Source organism: Pygocentrus nattereri, chromosome 2, assembly GCF_015220715.1.
Source record: "Pygocentrus nattereri isolate fPygNat1 chromosome 2, fPygNat1.pri, whole genome shotgun sequence".
Classification (NCBI taxonomy): domain Eukaryota; kingdom Metazoa; phylum Chordata; class Actinopteri; order Characiformes; family Serrasalmidae; genus Pygocentrus; species Pygocentrus nattereri.
In genome coordinates this window covers 17,770,133-17,794,912 of record NC_051212.1, presented here as the reverse complement: position 1 = coordinate 17,794,912, position 24,780 = coordinate 17,770,133, and the positions used below count along the sequence as shown (strand labels likewise).

Sequence of the window (24,780 nt, the reverse complement as noted above, 5' to 3'; positions counted from 1 at the left end):
CAATATAGCACTATATGACACATTCTGGTTGATGTAAATCAGCAGAAGAAATGAAATAAATAAAAAAGCAAAAATCTAATTAAAAAGGCAAATCATTACTTATGATGTCATTTGTCATGTCACATGTACTCTGCTTAAAATTTCAGCACTCCCAACTGAAAACACCTACCCGCATCCCTGCAACAGGCTGTGCTCTACAGAGTTCAAAAACCAAGGGGGAAACTGAGAAGACTGTAACTTTTTTCAACTCCAGTTTTGGAAATGTATGTTTTTCCACCTGTTTTCCTTTGACTTGAATGCCCATTTTGACTGAAAACCAAATTAATGTAATGATTTTTTGCCATTTTAAAATACTGCACACGCACACACACACACACACACACACACACTCAACAGCCAATTTATTAGGTACAATTGCACACAAATAGCTAATCAGCCAATCACATGGCCGCAACTCAATGCATTTAGGCATGTAGAGGTGGTCATGACAACTTGCTGAAGTGCAGACCGAGCATCAGAATGGGGAAGAAAGGTGATTTAAGCGACTTTGAACGTGGCATGGTTGTTGGTAATATCCAGTGAGTGGCAGTTGAGTGGACGAAAATGCCTTGTTGACGTGAGAGGTCAGAGGAGAATGGGCAGACTGGTTCCAGATGATAGAAAGGCGACAGTAACTCAAATAACCACTTGTTACAACCAAGAATGCAGAACACCATCTCTGAACGCCCAACACGTCAAACCTTGAAGAAGATGGGCTACAGCAGCAGAAGACCACACTGGGTGCTACTACTGTCAGCTAAGAACAGGAAACTGAGACTACAATGCGCATGGGCTCAGCGAAATTGGACAATAGAATGTTGGAAAAATGTTGCCTGGTCTGATGAGTCTTGATTTCAGCTGCGACATTCAGGTGGTCGGGTCAGAATTTGGCTTAAACATGAAAGCATGGATCCATCCTGCGTTGTATCAATGGTTCAGGCGGGTGGTGGTGGTGTAATGGAGTGGGTGATATTTTCTTGGCACTTTTTGGGCCCCTTAGTACCAATTGAACATTGTTGAAATGCCGGAGCCTACCTGAGTATTGTTGCTGACCATGTCCATCCCTTTATGACCACAGTGTACCGACCTTCTGATGGCTACTTCCAGCAGGATAATGCACCATGTCACAAAGCTCATATCATCTCAAACTGGTTTCTTGAACATGACAGTGAGTTCACTGTAGTGCAATGGCATCCACAGTCACCAGATCTCAAACCAATAGAGCACCTTTGGGATGTGGTGGAACGGGAGATTCGCATGATAGATGTGTAGCCGACAAATCTGCAGCAACTGCGTGATGCTATCATGTCAATATGGACCAAAATCTCTGAGGAATGTTTCCAACACCTTGTTGAAAGTATGCCACAAAGAATTAAGGCAGTTCTGAAGGCAAAAGACTGTCCAACCTTTTACTAGCAATATACACACACACACACACACACACACACACACACACACACCTTCAAAGCCACTTCTCCTTCTGGTTTGCGGGGATGCTGGAGCCTATCGCAGGTGTGACTGGGTGAAATGCAGGATACACCCTATATATATATATATATATATATATATATATATATATATATATATATATATATATATATATATGCACCGTGTTCCTACCTCTGCACATGCCAATATGAATCATGCATGATGCAATGCATTACATTAGACAGTATACACGCACACATAAACACACACACACACACAAACACGCAAAGTGAGACACATACTCTCTCAGGTGGTGAGTGTGATTTGGGGCAGTGATATAACTGATAATCTTATTGGATTCCGATTTGCTGATCATGTTTTTGAGCCTCCCAGATTAAGACAGGCTGAACAATGTCTGTCAAAATGAATGAAATCATTATCTTGCCAAAGCACAAGCCAGCTGTGATGATATACAGCTTACTCATCTGTAATGCACACAATCCAGAGCCTGCTAAACCAACCCTGTGAATGTGATTCTGATTTTAGTTGAGCCTGCTTCAATGAAGATTCAATAAGCAAAACAAAACAAAAACAACATGAAATTTTCAACACTACTGTTACTGTTAGTGAAAATAAAATCAAAGTTTAATTTGCTGTGACTTCTTTCTCATTTATTGCTCATTGAAACATGCAGATATATTACGGTTCCACTTTCAATCAACTCCAGGGTATGGAAGGTATTTTATCATGATTAAAATTTGATGAAAAACATAAAGAAAGACATAAACACTTAAATTTCTGTTTATTTTTGTTCACAATGAAGTGCACAGAGCCATTTCCTGCTAAACTGTCGATTAGTAAGTACTTTTAGAAATGTATATCGGTTGTAGAAAAGGAACAGTACATCTACAGGTTTTCCTATTTTTTCCTGATAAATATAAATTAACTATTAATTATTTTTCTACTATTGCATATGAAAGAAGAAGATTGGGATAGGGGACCAACAAATGTTCAGAAACTAGCCTAGAAGTGCAAACACAAAGCTGTCAGTACAGAATATAACATTTATGTAATTGTAAATGATTATATAACTACACATTAAATGTTGTAATTACATTTAAGGTGAACCAAGTATAAATGTAATTCATTATCTAGTTATGTAATTAATTATGTTGTTATATTCATACAGCAGAGTAACTCTACATTAATAACTTTTTTAAGGTAAAAAAAGGACATTACACTAATCAAGAGCCCCATACCTTTCTCATTCTCAGGTACAAGCGTTTCAATGGGGGGTTCCAGTTCTCCAGCCTCCAGCAGAAGGCTCTTGGCCTGTGAGAGGAACCTCCTGATTCCTTGCAGCAGCTGCATGGCGGAGCTCCAGCCTGGGGCTTTCATCTCCTCCTTCTGCTTCTCTAGGAACTCCTGGACCAAGTTGCCAAAGACAGATCTCCTGTCCCTGGACAGCTCGTCCACCAGCCGGGCCACTCGCCGCTCTGGGGCGAACACACATACAAAAGCAGCGCTCATGCGGCGCAGGGTGGAGGCTGGGTTGGCCACAGGGAAACGGGAGCCCCGTGCTGCAGGAGGCCACTGCAGGCTGGCATCCAGCTGAGAGTCCTCCTCCTCTAAGCTGCTGAAGGAGCTGCTGCTGTCCAGCTCAGCCAAGGAAGGCGCACGACGACGCTCCAATGCTAAGCAGACACCCTCTTCCTGGACCATCTCCTGCATCTCTTCTTGTTGCGGCATTGACGTGTCCTGAAATAAAAGATGGGCAGTTGGGTTGGGAAAACTATATGTATTGTAATTTAACAAGAAGCAGTGTTAATGTAGTCTTGGTCTACCAGGCATTTCTACAAAGAATTTCTTACCTGTCCACATGCCGCAGTATTACAAACTACAAAAGTTATGTTTGCACACTAAAACTTGGTGTTAGCAGCTTGAAAATATGCTAACATATGAAAGAAAGAATATGCTAACAACAATACAGGTTTTTCTTTCAACATGTAACAGGGAGTGAGGAGACGGACGCATATGCGGAGATAAGCAAGATTTATTAAGGGCAAATCCAAAATCAGGGTCAAGACAGTCCAGGGTCATAGAGCCAACACGGATTGGACGGGGGGCAGACATGACAGACAAACAATAAGCAATAAGCGGGTTCAAACAACAGCAGATAACACCAACACAACCAACATACATCAAACAAAGCAAACAAAGACCAGCGAAAACAAAGGGCAAACACAGGGATTAAATACAACACTGGGAAAACAAGGGACAGGTGAAAACAATCAGGGCCGGAGTACAAAACAAGGGGCAGGACTACGGATACCAAAACAAAGAAGCACGTGGACTACACCAAAACACAAACACGTACAGGACTGGGAGGGGCCAATCGTGACACAACAGTGATGATATGCATTTGTGTTTCTGAACAATAGCAGGTATGAACCTTCTAGTCAGACCTCCATACACCAGCAACTCATGGTAAGCAGATACTTACACATGGAACTGAGTGGCAGCTGGTCTTGACAGACCCTTATGTAACTGAGCAAAAGAGTACCAAAAAGAGCTACAAGACCTCCTGGGCTGAGAGGGACCTTTCCTCACAGCTAAGGACACTTGCAGGGCCAGGCAACGAAAAGAAGCAGAATGCTGGACTATTCAGTGTATGATCACAACCAAAATTTATATTCTATTGTGCCCCCACTACACCTCCAAAAGCTGAGTCAAGTTCAGTCAATGGAGTGCTGAACTGCAATCGTCTTAGGAACGCAAAGTAAAAGATAAGTCACTCGCTGGCAGACCATTGATAACCCACTTAGCACCTTCAGCAACCCTGTACCAAGCAAACAACACAACATTGAACAACTCCTCTTGCAGAACTGATACACAGCAATGGAAAGTAGCTCACAGAAAAATGTTAAAGACAATGTGGCAGTTTTAGAATGAGCAATCCATAGACAAAGTGTGAGAGATCCAAAGCTATCCTGATAAGAAGGAACTGCACAATGAATATGTCACCATTACAACATCTAATGGAAAACCTTTCCCTGAGAAAATCATCCCTGAGAGCAGCAGCATTAGCATGCATCTGTAGACCATACCATTCTAGAAAAAAAGCCAATTATTCACAACCTCACCAAGCCACCAACATTTATGGAAGTTCTAGCAGCTGCCTGGCATTGACAGCCCCTTTTAGAACCACTGACACAAGGAGGATCACAAAGTCTGCATCGATGAGGGCATCCCTCTACAGTGGAGGAATACAAATAATCACAATTTCTAGAAAAAGGTGATAAATCCATCTATGATGACGGTCGAATAATTTCTTTCCTTGCTGTTTGTGGTAAAGTCCTAGCCAAAATGATATAACAAATGATACAAAATGATACAATCTCCAAGGCATTTGACAGCATGGACAGAGAGCTTCTATGGGATGTGCTCTTCAAGTCTGCCTGCCTGGCCAAACTTGTTGATGTCCTTATATGACCAAGAAAGGCCAATGGGTTGATGACTCAGGTGACCAAGAAAGATAAAGTGCCTGTGTTCGTATAAGGGTGTGATGGGCTCACAAATGTTCCATCCTTCCAATATCTTGGCTGGGTCCTATTGTCCTAAGGATAGCAGCACCGGTCTTGAAGTTCAACTAGAATGATCCTCCTCTGATCTTGTGATCTGGTACATGGCCTCTCAAAAGGTATTCTGTGTGCCTCGTAGAGTGTTACATCATAGCCAATGCTTAACAAAATGAGATTTGAAGAGGAGAGTGAAATGTTGCATCCCACAAAGCTCTGTTTTAGGGCCCTTACTGTCCCCTCTTTATTTACAGCTTCTATGACAATGTCACAATTGGCCCCTCCCAGTCCTGTCCATGTGCTTTTTGTTTACTTTTTCATCCACGTGCTTTGTATTGGTTCTTAGTCCAACCCTTTGTTTCATGACTCCGCCCTGATTGTCGCCACCTGTTTTCTGTCTGTCCCTCGTTATCCCTGTTTTATAAGCCCCATGCTTGCTCTTAGTTTTCACTGGTCTTTGTGTTGTTTGACGTGTTTGGATGTTTGTAGTGTTGGCTTCCTGTTTGAAGTTCTGTGTTTTGGTTTGTCATGTCTGACCTGCATCCCCTCCATGTTGGCTGTTTGAACCTGGACCGTTTCGACTATGACCCTGAATTTGCCCTTAATAAAAGTCGCTTATCTCCGCATATGCGTCCGTCTCCTCGCTCCCCATTACAAACAAATAATTTCTAAACATTATGCTTCCTTTTTATTTTTACACACGTAAGATCAGCCAGTCAGTGGCATGGTTACACATATTGAAATAATGTGATAAAGACAAAAGCCTAGATGATCAGGAACTTCCAGGGTTCTAAGACTGTTCCAGATTTTATCCTTGACATTAATGTTTTTTTGTGCAACCAAAAGATACAGCCAAAGATCTTAGTCTAACCCTGGATAGTAGTTTATTATTTGAGTCCTATATATGTGATATCTCTGATGCTGTTTACATTAGCATTGAAAAAAAATGTTAGTCCATGTCACACAGTAGAATTGGTATGCAATTTAGTTCTGTCCATGAACAGGTATGCCTGGACTTCAATTATGAGCATTCAGCACCCAGATTTCTGAAAACATCAACATCCTGCTCATCCTGTTTTTCTGAAGTCAAAAGGAAAATTTAACTCCTGATGCAGCGTTCTGCTGACTGGTGTTGTACGCTGTTGTTGCTGTTGTCAGTGTCAGAAGATTCCGTTGCTTTTCATCTTAAAAACATGACATCCATTTTACCACTATCTCTCCACCATTATGAGAATGAATTTTATCACTTGAGAAACATAACAGAAATATGTAATATGCTAACCTTACAAGATGCTGAGAAATTAGCTTATGCTTTCATAACTGAGGATGAATTAAATTACTGTAATGTGTTACTGATTGGTCACCCTGCTGGTCATTACTTGGAAGATGCTGATGCTCATGTCACCTGGAAGCACTGTTCCCTAGGTGGGATAAGCAAGCTAGAGGATGAGAGAAAAGCCAACAGACAGCAAAGGCATCTGAAAAAGAGGATGCCCTTTGTGGCTCCACAATTGGTCTCACTAGTCATCAATAACTCAACATTAGGGGCAACGGTAGAAATTATGATTCTGAGCAATGGATTACCTCCAACAAGTGCTTTAAAATGTGATGTTGCTTGAGTTGGTGTTAAACATACACGTGCTGAGCACTTCACCCTGTTTTATAATGTTTAAAAACATCACTGCTTTTCTGTAGGAGGAGGTGAATCTAACAAAGGTTATGTTTAGAGACCTATATCCACCCCCTCTGCATGCTACTGCAATCATACACACACACACACACACACACACACACTTACTGGAGGCATTTCTCCCAGCATGTGCTCATCCTCTTCCTCCGAGGTGGGAACCAGAGCAGGGGTTCGTCTGAGCATGCTCAGTCCCCCTGCCCTTCTTGAGCCCCCTGGATCGGCCCTCAGTCTGTCCGAGTCACTCCACTCTGGTTCCGCAGAAGACAGACAGAACGAGGACTCAGTAGAGACGCGGACTCGCAGGCTGCGTTTGAACCTGTGCCGCTTGTGTGAGGCCCCTCGGCTGGGTTGGGGGGGCTGCAGAAAGAGGGGGTTGATGAAGCATGGAGATCCTGCTCTGGATGTCCGACGCACGGACACTGCAGGGGGGCCATTAGGAGGACCAGGGGAGGTCTGAGAACTCCAAAAGTCTGAGAGGGAGTTAGAATAACAGATTATGTCACTCTATCTGTTATTCAGATTATGTCTCTTATATTATTTTCTTGTGTATTGATCTGTTATTTTCCATTCTATTCTGTTGATTCTGTTCTTTTCTGTTTCCGTGGCAACAGTATTACTGCTTATAACAAATTTATATTAATATAACAAATAATATTAAAATTATTTCGTTATTAGTATTACTGGGCCCAGGGCGTCTAGACCCACCTTTGTTATTGGCCCACCAAAAATGACTGCTAAAATTTTCTTTTAATAATAAAATCTTATGAATAACTAAACCAAAAACACAAGTGAAAATGCACTCATTAAACATCATATATTCAACAATACATTTTTTTGCTATTATCAATCAAAATTTACATTTTAACAATAACTGTGGGTTTGCTAAGCGTTGCTCCCTCTTGAGCCACCAACACACTCAAACACTCATCTACCATTCTCAACACTAAATCTAGGGATTAATTCTCATCATGCTGATATGAGACGTTTTTCGATTCCTGTGTTAGCAGTGAATGTGATCAACATTTAAGCACAGAGGAGCCAAGTAGTGCACACAGCATATGATAAATACACTAACTACAGTTATCCAATTCTGAATGTGGAACAATCATCTATCAACTCATGACCACCAAAGACATCCATGTTAAATGTTAGAAATTGGCATCATTTTAAAGTTGTGCTGGACATTATTGCTGCTGTGTGCAGAGCAAGAGATGCAAGTTTAGATTTTTTTTTTTTCACAAGCTCAAAGTTTTAAGAGTTCTGGTCGGCTAGATTGTCAGTTTCTCCTACTGCAGTTTTTATACTGCAGTGTTTGAACACTTATCAAACGCCTCAGTTATGGTTTATACTTTTTGTATTGTAGCCTTTAACTCCCCGCCTGCAGGAGTGAATTCATGGTTCAGCCCACTCATGAAAAGGCCATGCCCATCCAAAACAGCAGTTCTGGTACCACTTCTATTCTATATCAGTTTTATTCTATTCTATTCTATTCTATTTTCCTCTAATCTGTTGTGTTCTATTCTCCTCTGTTTTATTCTATCTATTCTATTCTCCTGTTTTGTTTTCTATTCTTTTCTGTTCTATTCTGTTCTTTTTTCTATTCAACTCTATTTGACTCAGTTCAATTGCATTATATTGTTTTCAATTTTATTCAATTATAATCTATTCTTTTATTTTATTCTGTTTGTTTCTATTCTATTATGTTCTATTCTATTTGTTTATTTTCATTTCTATTCATTTATTTTCTTCCCCGTTCTATTCTATTCTATTCTATTCTATTCTATTCTATTCACCTATAGCATTCTGTGTGTGTACACATTTGCATGTGTTTAATTATCATCTTACCCAACCCGAGGTGTGAGATGGTCTCTAGCTGTGTGTGGTTGGTGGCTTGAGCGATAGCTTCAGGAAGCTCCAGTGGGAAGGGCAGCACATCCCTGTGGAAAACACAAACACACACACGAACACATTTACACACCCACACTTATTTTCTACTGGACTGCAGTATAGCATTCCTTAGAAAGTATTACTCTGCTGCTCACACCAACCTTAAGAAGTACATGGTTTGGGTGTATTAAGTCAAAATAGTGTAAAACTCTAAAGATTTTTTTTCTCATCTGTTAAAGAGATAAGACAGAGTTTTCCCAGGACATGATAGATTGTATTTGTGGGTGTGTCTGTGTGTATGTTTGTATGATTGTGTGTGTGTGTGTGTGTGTGTGTGTGTGTGTGTGTGTGTGTGTGCGCATGTTTTACCTGCTGATGCAGTAAAAGGCCACTAATCTGCACAGGTCAGGAAAGCTCAAGGCTGAACTCTCTAAAGAGAATGCTGCAGAGACACACATAAAACAAATCATATACACACTGCACACAGTGACTTCACAACATAAAATGAATCAAAAAAATAAAAATAATCAACAAAATAGTCAGTAAATAGGGTATGTTTCATTTACTTTAATAAAAGGGAACTCAATGTCAAGATACCAGGCTCACTGCCTGGTCACTGGGAAACAGTCTTGGCATTAGAGAGTCATTCATCAAGCTTCAGCTTTACAGTTTATACTTAATATAGCTAGTTTTATTGTGTGTGTGTGTGTGTGTGTGTGTGTGTGTGTGTGAATGAATGTGCGTGTGTGTGTGTTTGCTGCGTGAATACACAGCCCCCTCCTCAGGACCCTCTGTGGTATTCAGACACAACACTCATAACTGAGTTCTGGCACTGGGGCTGCTATAAAAACAGATTAATTAAATGAAATCTGTGAATCACTGTTTAGTAATTGTTAAACTCTTTTACTTTTGACAGATTGCTGATATTTTGCTCTGTACCTGCCAAACACATGATGAAGATTAGACTGTGCTGTGACCATCAGTGAAGGACACACATTACTCATCATTTTCTCCTCAGAGCTGTGGGCATGATAGGGTTTGAGTGACTAACAAATTTGGTGTCAATGCTTAAAGTGGACAAAAGAGAAGTGGTATGAATCACTGAATTATGAGTATATGAAATATGTATGTGTATAAATGCTCAATATGGTATATAACTGGTGCAAAGCAAATCTAATGTACTTAGTACAGTAGCTGTCTGAGGACCCATTTCCACCAAGAGCAACACAATCCAAGATTGACCATGCTGTTACTGAAATGCAAATCTGTTAACATTGTTATCTCTTGTCCACATGTGACTGCTAAGAGAGCACAAAGGACAAAGAGAGTCGTAACACAGTCATGCACTTCATGAGAGGTCTGGATAACTGTATGACTATATTAAGACCAAAACAACAAAGAAAAATATAAATAATGTAAAAATATTTTAGCTCAGTCACAGCTGGCCAGTAGGTATGAGGCTTTGATACACTACAGTTTCCCAGACCCAGATTAATCCTAATCCTGTACTAAAAAGAATTTCAAATGGAGATTCACCATTGGCAAAGACTAGACTTAATCCATGTCTGGGAAACCAGCCTTTAATGTTGAAAAGTTTGCAGACACCTGCTCATCCAGTGTTTCTTCTGAATTCAAAGGTATTAATAGTGAGTTTGTCCCAATTGCTGCCATAACAACCTCTAGTCTTCTGGAAAGGCTTTACACAAGATGTTGGAAAACTACTGTGAGGATGTGAGGTCAAGCACTGATATATGATTAATTTTGAATGGGAAATGCCACTCCAACTCCTACCAAAGGTATTGCATAGTGTTCCATCACTCCAGAGAATGCAGTTCCACTGCTTTCATACACATTGGGCATTGTGACTTTTATCAAGTACAGCTGTTCCAGAGTATCCTATTCTATTGACAATGCTCTCTATGGAGTTTGTAGAAGCTGTGTGTGCATGACTGAATATTATTCTTTGCACTGAACTGTATCAGCAATACATGCACTTTAAAGTAGCTGAATTCAATAGTTTGAAGGGGTGTGTGGAACGGAACCTTGAACAGACCTACTGGTTACATTAAAGATGTATTTTCAAGATGTCAACACAACTTCAAATACTGCAATTATTACATAATAAATGTATTATGTGAACATATATTAGGATCTGAGGTGTGTGTAGATGTATGCACTATAATGTTTTAGTGTCACCTTCATGTCAGTGCCTTGCCTTGAGCATGTCTGTGTGTGTGTTACACTCACTGGAGTCCTCCTCACGGATGGGGTACTGTGTGACACTCACGCTGCTCTCCTGGACTCTCACACACAGCACCTTTCTTTGAGTAGATGCACACTTACACACCAGAAAAGTCTGTGAAGAGACCAGCATAAACAATTCAAACAAAAGCAATCAATATAAAAAAGTAGAAATATTTTTTACATTAAATTTTAATTTAATAATTTTAATTATTAAGGCATTGAAATGAAGAAACTGACAAATGAATTTCACATTCAGTAAACCAGTTTACTGATCTGAGGTCAGGAGTCCAGGAAAGTGTAACTGCTTCACTCTCTTGGACACTTGGCCACAGATGCCACCCCCCCCTCCACTTTTTCCCCATCACTTAATGCAGCAAGGGAGTTAGCCAGCAAGGGAGTCTGTTCGATATTGTAACATATTTGGCAGTTAGTGTACCCCTCTAAGTGCATTGAGCTGTTACGTTGTATTAGTGGCAGTTTGAAGAGATGTGGTGGTGTGTCTCATGACGCGGAAGAAGCCCCCCGCCCCGCCCCGCACCAAAGGTGGTAGCATTGTGTGATGAGGAGACCTAACTAGCAATCGGATATGATTTAATTCAGAAAATGTTATAATTGGACAAATGCTGGAATTGCTTTTGACCCTGTGTATGTGGAAAACGTTTAAAATGCTGCTGTTTTGAAGAGTTTGGCACACAGCCGTAACTTTTATTCTCACAAATATGATGTGTCTTCCCAATGTGATAATCTTACACGATCACTGGTGCAGGCAAACTGATTACAGAAACATGAGGGAATGATTACTGGCTACTTGGCATGAACTGATTACAAACTGATACATTTTAGTGATTCAATGGCGATCTCACCCCGATTATTTCTCTCTGCAGAATGCAGAGGGCGGAGTCAGGATTGATTGATAGCTGAAGCCAGATGGAGTGTGTGAGGAGGAGGCGGTCCAGAACACTAAGACTCTTCTGAAGAGAGTCATCCATCTGTAACACAGAGCAGAGGGGTTAAAGCACTTGCACACACATACGCAACATCCAGGCACAGTGTTCAGTGTCCTCAGAGAGAACACAGATTCTTGATCCACAATGTGGTGGGTGTCAGTGGTGGTCATCCAACATTACAGGATCATCATCATGTTTCAGGATGAATAATATTAGACGTCTAATTATATTTAATAGGATATTGTGAAACCCATTTTAGATGTGGGTTTGCAGCGTGTAAGATTCAGCAGTGAAGCTGCAGACTGCAACCAACCTCCTTCATCCCTCCCATTTCAAGGGTTTAGTGACCATCAGATTTTCTGCTGTTGCCTGACCTGATTTCGCTTTGCTTCTTTATGTTTTGGCTTCTTAGACGGCAAGTATTCACTGTCCTGATTTTTCTTGTGTTAAATAATAAGTATGACCCAACATTTGGCAAAATTTGGGTTCTCAAACTTCTCACAACACAAAAGGGTTAACCAGCACTGGCAGCAGCCACTGATTTTTGGACAGGACAAGCCACATCATCCTTGTAATTGGTGAGGGACATACACAGGAATAGGACTGCCCAGTTTATACTGAAAAAAAATTGACTAAGTGACTACGTATATCTGCCATATAGTGGGAAAATTATTCACAGGACTTACTTTGTATATTGTGTGCTCACAAGACTTACATACTTGGTTGCCTGGGGCTTTAAGGAAAAAACAAACACATGGTTGGAAATCTTCGCCTTTGGTCATGATGTCATACAGAAATACCAGCAATTCCAGTGTCATAGTGACAAAGAATTGGCCACTCTCTATCACTTAGGCCTACTCACACAAACATACACATGCACCACCATTAACACCACCAAAAATCACATTAAACTGATGATTACCAAACAATCTCCAACACTTTGTCTTTTCTCTCTCTCTCTCTCTCTCTCTCTCTCTCTCTCTCTCTTTTCCGTCTGAGTATCGGCAGTGTGACACTGTGTGGGCAGCCTAGAGAGGGCTTGAGTGTAGCGGCAGATGGTTGCCATAGCAACAGATGCCTACACATGCTAACAGGCATTCCCACTCAGTCCCAGACACCTACTCAACCGCCACACACACACACACACACACACACACACACACACACACACACACACACACACACACACCCTCATCAAAAAGGCTGTAAAAACTTGGCAAAGAACAGAGGGTGGTTTTCTCTTTCTCTATCTCTCTGTGTCTGGTTAGTTTCAGGAGAGTTCTTCTCATCATAACTCCTGCTCATCCCTATGCACTTCAGGTTATTTTTATAGATCATGTTTTTGAAGCCCACTCCACTGTCACTTCCTCTGCCCGGCTTACATAAGACAACAGCAGGCACAACAATGAAGGAGGGGAGGGGGCAGTGATATCAGAAAGGTAACGACAGAAGCCGTGGAGGAAGACGAAGTTTATTTTAGAGCCTGCACACTCACTTCCGAACTGAACCGTTTTAACACTGCCCTCTCTCTTGCTCGCCAACGTCGGTAGGTCAGTTTGAATTTCAGAGAGCAGGATACAGGTCAAACACTTCCGTAGAAGCCCGAGTGCTGAAAAACAAGCCTCCACACTGAGACTTGATGGAACAGTTCAGTGAACAATCTGATCTATCAATTTTCACTGAGCCCAAATGCATAACCAACTGTTGACTGTTACTCATAAATATGAACAGGATACTGATTGCTACTACTATAGCTTTTAGCTATGAAACATATTTTTGTCCATTTTTTGTCCAAGTTAGATTTTTCTGATTTAGATTATTCCTTTAGGAATGGTTAACTGATAAATCACGTGTACACAATTTATGTCTGTACTGCAAACGGCCAGTCAGCCAAGAAATCTCTAAAGCTAACAGCTGTTTATGAAATTATACCTCAACAATTAGCATAAAAGCACATGCCCAAATCATCACAAACTTGCCACAAACCCTTTAGGTCAAGACTAAACAAACAACAAAGCTATTCCTTTAAAGTCAACGTGAAATATATTTTCTGTCTGTACTACTGACATGCATCCCTTTGGCCGCAATTCACACAAGGACTCCATTTCCCAGAACTCCTTGGGAGCGCATGTGACTGATGAACTTCCTTGTTCAACCAATCATTGCTATAAGTCCCCTGATTCTCTTCACCTGTTTTCTATGTCACATGACATATTTAGTTTAGTTTTTAAGCCTGAGCTTTAGCTTAGCCAAGTTGTGAGGTATTGTTTCCCCTGTAGAACTACTGAGCGTTTCCTTTATGTTTTCGTTTGCCCTTTTTGGTATATTGGATTTCTTATTTTCTCTTTGACCTACTGGTTATCTTTGCCCTGTTTTGCCTTTTTATTTGGAATTTGACCTACGCCTGTACTACGACTACAATTTTTGCCAATTTTTAATTTTTTTACTTTTTTTTTTTACTATTTTACTTTTACTTTTTATTATTAAAATCTTGTAGATTTTACCATGAGCATCTGGCTGAGTCTGTCATGTTCCAGTCGTGTAAAACACAACATCAGAGAAGATTTCAGGGCTAGCCGAGTATTTCACTTGATGATAAGTTGTGGTGGTAGAAAGGAAAGGATAAACAAAAAATACTGTCCAATAAGAACACACTTATTAACCTTTATGGCCAGATTCGATTTTGATTTCTTTACAGTCAATTTGGCCAACGGCTCATTGTTTTAGTAACTTTTATTAGCATTTTTTCATTTTTTTAATGAAGCTCACACTTTCTGGGGTAGATCACATACAACATACAACACATTCCCAGGACTTTCTATCTGCCAAAGTCATAATAAAAATAATATTATTTGATAATTAATGAATCATGTCTCTATAAGCAGGATAACCCAGAGCTCAAACAATTACAACCAGGTTTCCTACTTTGGGTTTGGTTAATGAAGCAAACTAGCCTAGATTCTCATAAAGCAGCACTAACAATCAGACGATTTAGTTGTAGAAATCAGAATTAGTTGTAGAAAATTTTGTGATGTCCACTGGGAAATATCTGACAAAAAATATTCAAATACAGCATGAGTGCAATAATATTATATCATCTTATTGTGTTGAATTCAAAACTGCAAAACAGATCAGCCAATAAAATATTAAAATGGCCAATTGCTGAAGGCATGATTGGAGCATTTTGGCTGATTCTAATTCTTTCCCTATTGATTAGTGTGATTTTTCTCAGCCTGCTGGTGCACCGTGATTGAATCAAGGTGGGCAAAAGTCACTGCATTTTGTTGAAAGATTACAGAAAACAAAAATGCTTATAATGATGAGGCACATGAACTGAATGAAAAAGTTTAGGCATCCCTGATCAAATGACAAGTGAAAATAAGAAAATAAGTTAACGCATCCTCTGCAGAGAACACACTTCTTGTCATGCATCCCTCCAGGCATTGACTGTCAGGACTCCAATTCCCAGAACCCTCTGGGTGAACACATGATGCCATGGTCATCTGGTTCCACCTATCAGAGATCAGCTTCCCCTGACTACTTATATTCTTCACATTTTATCTAACATGTGACTAGATTAAGTTGGTCTGTAAGTCCAGACTTTAGGCTAGGTTAGTTGTGAGGTATTGCTTCTGTCTTAGAGCTACTGAGTGCTCTTGTCTGTGTTATGATCTACTTTTGTGTGTCTGACCCATTGTTTGTTTTTTCAACTCCATTTTATGATGTTAATGCGTAATTACAGTTTACTGAAATTAACATATTGGGAAATAAAACATAAAATATGGCCTGTGCAAAAGTTGTGTTTTTCTCAGTATGTAAAACCCATCAAATAAATAGAAATTGCCCACCAAAATTTCCACGACATGGCCCCTGGAGAACATGTGTTTTTATTTTCAGTCAGAAAATCAACAAAACATGTCATTTGAATGAGGGTGATAAAACGTTTGTATATGCCTGTATACCAGTGCTGTAAGAAACTGGATGTAAAATATAGCATAGCTGCTGTGCTCTTTACTTGACATTTAAGACAGTGTCTTGTATATTAGTCAGATCCCTGTTTATAATGTTGCCAAATGTTTTGCGACCCTGTGCAATGCACTGTGCATACAGCCTGCCAGATACTCACTTGGAATGGTTGGCAAATGTATCACCCTACTCAAGCATTCAACCTCTTGCATTTTTTATGTAAACTGCATATTTGTGAGCTTAGAAATCTGAGCAATATGAGATATAACATGGCTACATCAGATAGCTGACCTGACTTTCCCATTTCAAAGAAATGGCGAACAATGACGGTATGCTACCACAGTACTAAAATGGTCCCTAAAACACATAATCGACTGAAAGCATTAGGCAGGGAGGGGGCCGTGCTTTTAGCGTGACCTACACCTCTGTAATATTAGCAAGAGGGAGAAATAGAGAAAGAAAAAGCAGAAATGAAACAGTGCTGTCCATTTGCAGTGTAGAATCTCCTTACATAAAAACCTGAACAGTGAACAGCCTACACACTCAGTTATGCAATGCAGCAGCAGGAGTTAAAACCGTGAACGAGAAAAAGAGAGATGAAATGAGAGACACAAAGAGAAGAAAAGAAAGGAGAGAGAGAGAACAGCAGAGAGAAATGTACACACACACACAGATAAAAACATTTTCGCAAACAAAGCATAAACATTATATACTGTGAACTGTGAAGGGCTAAAGTTAAAGATGAAAAGAAATAATCAGTCAACAGTAACAGTGGCACGATGAAGAGACTGAAACAGTTCTGCTAACAAGCATCAGGAGAGAGTGAGAGGGAGAGGGGGAGAGCGAAATGAGGAGGAGTTTGAGAAGGAAAAAGTGGGCGAGTGTGACTTCTGCAGGCTAAAGTGAAGATTAGATAAAAGACGAGTCACAGGAAAGGCCTGCTGATGGAGATCTCCTGAGACAGGAGCGAGAGAGAGACAGAGAGACAGAGAAAAACAGAAAGAGAGGGATAACAAAGAGAAAACGAGAGGCAAAAAGAGATAAAATAAGAGACAAATAGAGGCAGATAGATACAGACAGTGAAGAAGAAAATGACAGAGAGAGAGAGAGAGAAATAGGGAAAGAAATAGAGAGGAGGACAGAGAAGGAGAGAAACAGAAATAGTGAAATATAGAAAGAGAAGAAGAAATAGAAAAAGAGAGAGAGGAGGATAGAAGCAGAGAAACAGAGAGAAAGAGAAACAGAAATAGTCAAATATAGAAAGAAAGAAAGGAGAAGCGTAGTTAAGAGCTAGAAGGAGCATCCTGAGTGAAAAAGAGCAGCAGTAGCTGTGACAGAATGTGGGGGCAGAGAGACACACATCTCTTCAGTATGAAATTGTACATTAGGAAAGAAGGCAGTAGGGCATTGCCTTGGCTGGCAGTGGGGGAACCAACACATGCACAACCTCACTGCTAAACACCTGCCTACAGGCCAGTGTCACGGCATTGTGGCTAACAAATGCATACCACCCACAGAATTACACTGACATTTCTTACTGAGCCATTATTTACTCTCTGAGGTGACGAAAATCTTCTGAAGCCAATGTGAAAAAATCTCCAATAACACAGTCTGCAGCCAATAAAAATCACGCTCATCATAACTCTCCACAGAAAAAAGCTCAGGCAGTTTTTGACAGGTTTGGGGTGAGTGTGCAGCTCTATCTCTCTCCCTCTCTCTCTCTCTCCAGACTGCCAAGCTAAACTGTCAGAGTTGGAGACTTCAAGAACTCTGGGTTCTACTGTGCAATGTTGAAATCTCACTGCAGAGGGATGTTATAAAACTCCCAGTGGGCTAGCATGTCCTATCTCCACAGTGAGTAACGATAAGTTTGACTGAGACACTGACTAAATGAGGGTCTGCGGAGAGGAGACATTGTGGTGGGTACAAGAGTGCTCTCGCTTGCAAACACAAACTCAGCCCACTTGGCAAAAACTCAGTTTGCATCCTGGCGCAACCTAAAAAACTTGTACTGCTGGTAGACCAGCAGGCAAGTCAGCCTGTCGAACAGCATCACAATCAGCCCAGCAAAGGTTTTCACATGCAAAGGTTTTCAAGTTTGGTGAACTTTGCTTTGGCTGTGGTGCTACTTGGTGCTACTTCCACTAAAAAAATGTAAGTTTTTAAAATCATTTAAAAAAACTTTCATCCAAATATCCAAATATGTATAACAGTAGTCTGATCAAAGACATGGCAGTCACCTGAGATTGAGTTGTTCTTGTTCGTTGAGTTGTTGGGGTTAATCACCTGGTTCAGTCTAAATTTTCCCACTGCTTTGGATTGCTTTATGTTTGAGCAAGCTGTCCATTTGGAGCAGAGAGAAACACCTTTAACAGCACCAGACCTTAAGACTAATATAAAGTGTTTTGAGCAGATTAAAAGACGTGGTCATATAGAATTTATAACATGGTCACCTCTTCGCTCATTGATGAGCGGACCAAAGAGTGTTTTCGGTTTTTAAGACAATGTGGTGAGAAGATGCTGTTTCCTCTGAAAAGTACATACAGCCTCAGTAATCTGGTCACAGATGCCAGTTCCCTCAGAACAACATTTGGCGACACTTTATTTTTCTCTTTTGGATGAAACACTCAACAGACTCAGTAAAATATCAAAATCATATGAGTGTTAGGAATAGATTTTGTGTTGAGGGTCAGGGTTAGGGTTTGGTTTGGGTAAGTTAAGGTTTTGCATGTTGGAAGTAACATATTAACAAAATATTTACTTAATGTAAGTAATGTATGAACAGTACATCTTCAAGATACTGACTTCAGTGTATTCAGATGCTTCACTACTGCTACTTTACTAATATGTTGTTGATGTGTTACTGATACTGTGTCAAGAATTTATTAATCATACACAGAGGACCACTCCAAATAAAGTGTTACCCAACATTTTATGCCTCTTTACTATGAGATGATTTTTCATTATCTTAGTATACAGACTCATCAATTAATAATAATAATAATAATAATGACTAACAATAAGTAAAAATGTTTATTAATGTAATATTCAAATATTCAAGATAATTTCACAGAATATTCAAAAATGAAAATCTTCAGTAGTTGCAGCCCTGCATTCCAAGTTTCATGATTTGTGCTAAATGATGAGTAGAGGAATGTGTTATTCAGTTTATGAATATGGAAACATGATTAGATTGTGGTGACTCCTTGCTTACTTTCTCAACAAACATCTGCCAGTGGGTGCCTATGAGATCAAAACTCATCATGACAACAGCACAACAGCTTGTATTACTGTATTATACCAAACACACTCTAATTCTCTCTTTCACACACACATGCACACACCTTTAAAATCTGTCCATCCTCCAATTCTCTCAACCCCCCCACCCCCCACATACTTATCTGCACTAACTGAGTGATTTTGGAGAGTCTGTGATAGGTAAGTGAAGCACCTCTCATCCTGTTCAAGAGCAGTCAAAGAAGAGCAATCTATAGAGATGCTAAATCTGCCTGGCCTGTATGTGTGTAATATGTTGGACAGCCAGTTGCTGTATGACTCTTGAAAAATATAAACTCATTTTAGCTGGAACTGTTGAACACTGCACTGAGTTAGTGGAGAGAGCAGGTGACTGATGAGTATGAGAGGTGGCAGTGCATTCAGAACCAGCACTGTCACTCACAGAAATGCACCTGCCATAGTTTAGTGTAGTCCTTGTAGGTAAAATGGTAACTGCATTAAATGTACATTTGAGGTATAAACTGATGCCTGCAACATGTTCCAAAAAAGTTGGGACAGAGCAAATTAAGAGTGGGAACAATGTGAAATGTTAAAATGTCGAAAAAACATCCTAATCCCTTAATTACTTATTACATAGTAAGGCAGACATGTCAAACAGGTGACCTTCCAGGTCAAAGTGTTACGGAGATTAGCATTTACCCTCATCTACTGCTCTGAAATCAATTGTTTATTAGCTTGTTAATTAGCTAATGAGCTGAATCAGGTGTGTTTAATGAGGCTGTGTACTGAAGTCTGCAGTGTGCATGCGTCAGACTCAGTCCTCCGCAAGGCTTATTATTCAGTAACTCCAGGGACTTCAAACAGGTTAAGCTATTCTTAGGTTATAGAACTGTGAAATAAGACTTTGAGCCCATTGGTGGGCTCTGGCTATTAAAGTGCTTAAACAGGGGTTAATGCAGATATGCCTGGGTAATAAAGGGGCCTCCAAGTATAGCAGAGTCCTTTATGAGCAAGGGTGGGTTGAGGCTCGTCACTTTGCCAAACAACATTGGTTTGATCTACTTGTGAGTAGCTTTCATAGAAACTTGTGGGGTCTATGGTAGCTTGAACATACACTGTCATTCAGGCAAAAGGGGAACATACTAAATACTAAGAAATGCTGAAATTCATGTTAAAATTTCAAAGACTTTACTTTTCACTCAAATTGTTATATTGTAATATAATATGTTAAGAAAATCTTTGTATTGGATTAGAAAGGAGGCCTTTTGAACTGTATTTTCTCTCAGTATTAAGCTACATAATGAAACACCAAATTTCTTGTATTTTCAACTCACAGACACTCTAACAATTTATGAAAAGGTTTCTGACAACTGTGTTCATAGTCTGTGCATGCAGAAAATAAATATTAGAAGGCACAGAGCAAATCTTTATTACAAAGAAACGGACTACTTCATAAACATATCACTGTGCAATGAAAAACGTGTACCTCCATTTTGAACAGGTCAGCCGTCCTTTAAATTATATGAAAATTCCTTCATGAATGGACCAGCAGAAATACTCCAGAAACACTTGGAATAAAACCTTTTTACATTAACCATTTTGGAGGAAATCATTTTGGAGATACTTCTTTTTCTTTGGACAGTGATGATGTTTGTAGCTATACGTGACTGGCTTGTGATGTGTTTCTCACCAATCACTGACTGTTTGCTTTCGTTACAAGATTTAAACTGCAGTTCTTTGCACAAGTCATGCGTCATGTGAATATATATGTAATATATGATAAGCAACAGGAAGCTGAATGATAACAGTATCATTCTGAAAGGATAAAGTGCTCTGACAAGCAAGATTTGGAGCTGATTTGGAACAAACATTCTAAAATCAGTCAGTACCACATGGAGGATGTTTCTCCAAGCACAAATGGCAAGAAATGACTTCAGCAATGTCCTCTCAAGATCACCAAGGCAACACGGTGGTCAGTAACGTGACAATGACATCAACATGCAAACGACATCGTCACTGACACAACACACTGAACAGGTGTGAGAGTGCGTGTGCTCTCTGTGAGTCACAGGACAGTGAACGATGGAGGTCCATGCGTGAACAGTCTGAACTAGAACGTGTGTGTGTGTGTGTGTGTGTGTGTGTGTGTGTGTGTGTGTGTGTGTGTGTGTGCTGTTTAAATGTGACAAAAAGAAACAGATACTGGAAAAACAATGGCAGAAAGAAGGGGACTCAGAAAGAAAGAGAGAGACAAGGAGAGAAAAAGTGTGTGTTCTCTCCCATGAGGCCCTCACAGTCTTCACACTTCCACCCCCACAGGCAGAGCAGAGATGCTTGGCACTATTTTCCTTAAACTCCACCACCGAGACAACCGGTACTCACACAAATTCTCACAAACGGGGCTGGATAGAGTTTAGTAACTTTATTAATTTGTTTTTTAGCATTCATTCTTATCCTACATACTACAATGTTTGTTTACAGTAACAACATATGGTACTTTCTTTTTACAAGGCTACATATAGACAACAGTACTGTAGTCTAGTCTGTCCTGCTTTCTGAATATTATACAGTTATATCCAGTCTGAACTCCAATTATACTTTTCTGATTTCCTAAATTAAAATTAGTTAACAAATTAAATTAGTTAGCATGTCCTCTACAGAGAACATATTATTTTGAGCGAACAGTGATTGTGTGTTAAGGTGAGCAGAAGTATGTGCTCTGTAGAATATTATTTTTACTTATAAAATTAGCATGTAACATGTGACCAGGGGTGCCAAAACTATTGCTTATGAGTGCATATTTTAAAATGGCTCCTCAATTTCATTTAATATGTTTTAAAGAATTACAAATCCGAACAAAAGAGTCAATTGATTCTTTTAGTTTTTCAAAATACACACAGCTATTCTTTCAAAAGCTAACAGTTTACAGGCTCCTCTAATGAGACTCACACATAACATTTATATCGATTTATTTACCAAAGGACTCACTGAAAAACTGCAACACACAAAGCTAAAACATTACATGTATGTCTTACAAGCTCCAAACACATAAAGCTTGCGCTGCACAGTATTAAACTCAGCCTATAGCTAGCTGAAATTTGCATTTTTGTAGCAGGGGCAAAGAAAAAGATGCTTACAAAGTGAAAGATTCTACATTAAACATCTCCGCTACATAGTGACATACATGACATATGAAAATGTCCATGAACTGAATCTGTACAAGTTGCTGTGGGTAAGCTAACATATTAGAAAGACAGCTACCATTAGCTAGCCAAGCTAACGTTAACTAACTTTACTGCTAGATAAGATAAGATAAGATAAGATATAAGATACGAAACATTGTACTCACGGTCCAGTCAACTCCTAAAAGTAACATAAACAATAAATAGAAGGTGCAAATAAAGGGGTGGACAAATAACAGCAGTATGGAGCGCAGCAGTATGAGTACGAGGTAGGAGGTGTACATCTAAACGCTGGTAATGTATAAAGTGTCATGTGTGGATGATATAGTGGAGGCACTGATTCAGTAAAGCAGCACTAAATAAGTGGACATGAAGTGCCATTGCAGTGCTAGTGAGTGAACTTAACCTGGACCACAGATGTTAATTAAGCTCAGCCTGTTTGTTTTAATTTTTAATAATTGAAAACTGAAGAACAAATTTTAGAGGATTTTAAAGGAATTTTATACATTTTGGATCAAGCTTGCTTATTTGCTCAATTGGCGCTAATAAGGCCGACTACTTAAGTACTGAAATTTGGTATTGAATGTCAGGATGTGGCAGTTCTGGACGATTCAAAGTCAACGTCACCGTAATTTCTGAATATATCACAGTATCATGCGATCAGAAGTTTGAATCAAAAATCAGTACAAATGTAATGAAGTACTGACATTCTACCCTAAAAGAATATCTCACAAACCTGACAAAGCATGTTTTGATTGAAATGTTTTCTTCCATTCAAATTACGCCTATGAAAATATCTACCATTACAGTGGATCTGATGCTCAGTGTTTATAAGATACATTCCTGGAAATATGGTAGAAAACAGTATCACACTATGTCAGTATTATGGTATAGACGATGTTTATCTCAGCCCTACTCACAAAAGAACTACAGCAGAGCTCATGAAAAACATCGCTGTATAATAAGCACATGGCTGCAATTATAGCGTGGCCACTGATAATGAAGCAGAAGATCAACTTGCCCTTCATGGCAACTTTGGAGCTGCGCTCAGCTAGACCTTGCGCTCATCCACAGCAAGTAGTGTCAGTCTATGAAAAGCAAGCCAATACACAGCCCACCCAAAGCCCCCTGCAGAAAGAGAACAGCGAAGCAGCAGCTTTAACCCCTGAAATCACTCTCATAATAACACATTAGCTACATAGTAATTACTGCATGAGTAGCTACTGAATAATACGCCTCATTGTTATCAACTGAATAAATAGCCTAGAGTTTAAGGGATTAACTCTTTAAGGGCTACAGTGGCCACAAAATATGGACCACACACAACTCCAATCAGCTCAGAAATCAGCATTTAATAAATATATGAGGTTAAGAGACTTCAGAGGTGATGATACTAGTCAACAGAACAATATCCTTCACATGATGTGCTGAAGTACACGAACCTATAACCAAATAAGCCCGATAGTAACTGCCCCTGACGGTCGCAGGACGGATCAGAGGTGTTAAAATTTACATCTCCGTCAGTGAGAGCTTGTGAGAGAGCAGGGACACCAGCAACTTTACCTTTTCTTCTAGTTGTTAGTTCTGCATGTGAGGTTCAGCATCAGCTTCATCGGATTCAGCCACAGGGATCCTCCACGCATCGTGGCTCATGGTTTCTCTGTTTTCTGTCTTGGGGAGTGGTTTCATGAAGACCCTGAGCCCCTCCGGGTTTATCTGCTTCTCTGCTTCAGGAGAACATTTCTCCCTCCCCGCTCCTCAAGCTCAGTTTAAAACGCACACCCAACTTTTCCCATGCTTCTGTGCGCGCATGCGCAGTGCGCAGTGACAGAATACAACAGCAAAAAAAAAAACGAAAATGAGATTTAACACTGAAAACGAAAACAACAACCTTGATGACTTAATGAGTCTCGAACGTGTTAAAACATTTGCGTCATGTGATTTTTTTCCGTCTAGATGCTGGTGTTAGACTTTCTTGAGCAACATTTTGGAAGTGCACAGAAATAAATGTCAAGTTTAGCTACAGACGTCATATATCTGAGGAGAAAAACACCCACGTAGTGAAAGAGAAGTGTGCTATTTAAGCGCGCGCTGAGCCAGTCCTCCATCCGCGCGTCACACCTCTCACCATGCGCTGCACCACTCGTCCTGTCCACTGGGTGGCACCAAAGGAGAGCCTAAGGAGAGCAGCGAGCTGCCTGTCTCTTCCAGCCTTCTCTTCACTGTTGTGGACCCCTATACCAGGTCAGTGGTTTTGTTTTAGCTTGGCTCCAGTCCTCTGGACCCACTGTCCTTTTCTGCCCCAACACACCTGATCCAGCTCAGGCAGATATTGCTACTGTTGATCAAACTGTGCTGGCCATTAGGTCCACCAGGACTGGAGTGGAAAACTACTAGGTCATAGCCCATTATATGTTAATTATGGGGGAGTGTGTTAGGTAATATGGGGGTTTTCAGATTCAGTATGATTTTTGATTCAGAGATAAAAATTCAGTGTTAAAATGTAAAAAAAGTTTTACACCACACAGACCGGCTCAGAAAATAGATTTTAAAATAGTGATCTTATACAATAGTCCAACAGG

General features: G+C 40.0%; 1 protein-coding gene across 1 annotated transcript in view; it reads right to left on the bottom strand.

Annotated features, from left to right (window-relative positions):
- si:ch211-168d1.3 (ras and Rab interactor 3) overlaps positions 1 to 24,031 on the bottom strand; it is a 35,106-nt gene extending 11,075 nt beyond the window's left edge. The window contains exons 1-7 of the mRNA XM_017719051.2: positions 23,762 to 24,031; positions 11,730 to 11,855; positions 10,870 to 10,978; positions 8,992 to 9,064; positions 8,581 to 8,672; positions 6,844 to 7,205; positions 2,727 to 3,225 (exon numbers count right to left, since the gene is read on the bottom strand). Coding sequence (XP_017574540.1) covers positions 2,727 to 3,225; positions 6,844 to 7,205; positions 8,581 to 8,672; positions 8,992 to 9,064; positions 10,870 to 10,978; positions 11,730 to 11,855 — 1,261 coding nt within the window. The 5' untranslated portion in view covers positions 23,762 to 24,031. The remainder of the gene's footprint in view (positions 1 to 2,726; positions 3,226 to 6,843; positions 7,206 to 8,580; positions 8,673 to 8,991; positions 9,065 to 10,869; positions 10,979 to 11,729; positions 11,856 to 23,761) is intronic.
- Between the last annotated feature and the right edge of the window lie 749 nt (positions 24,032 to 24,780).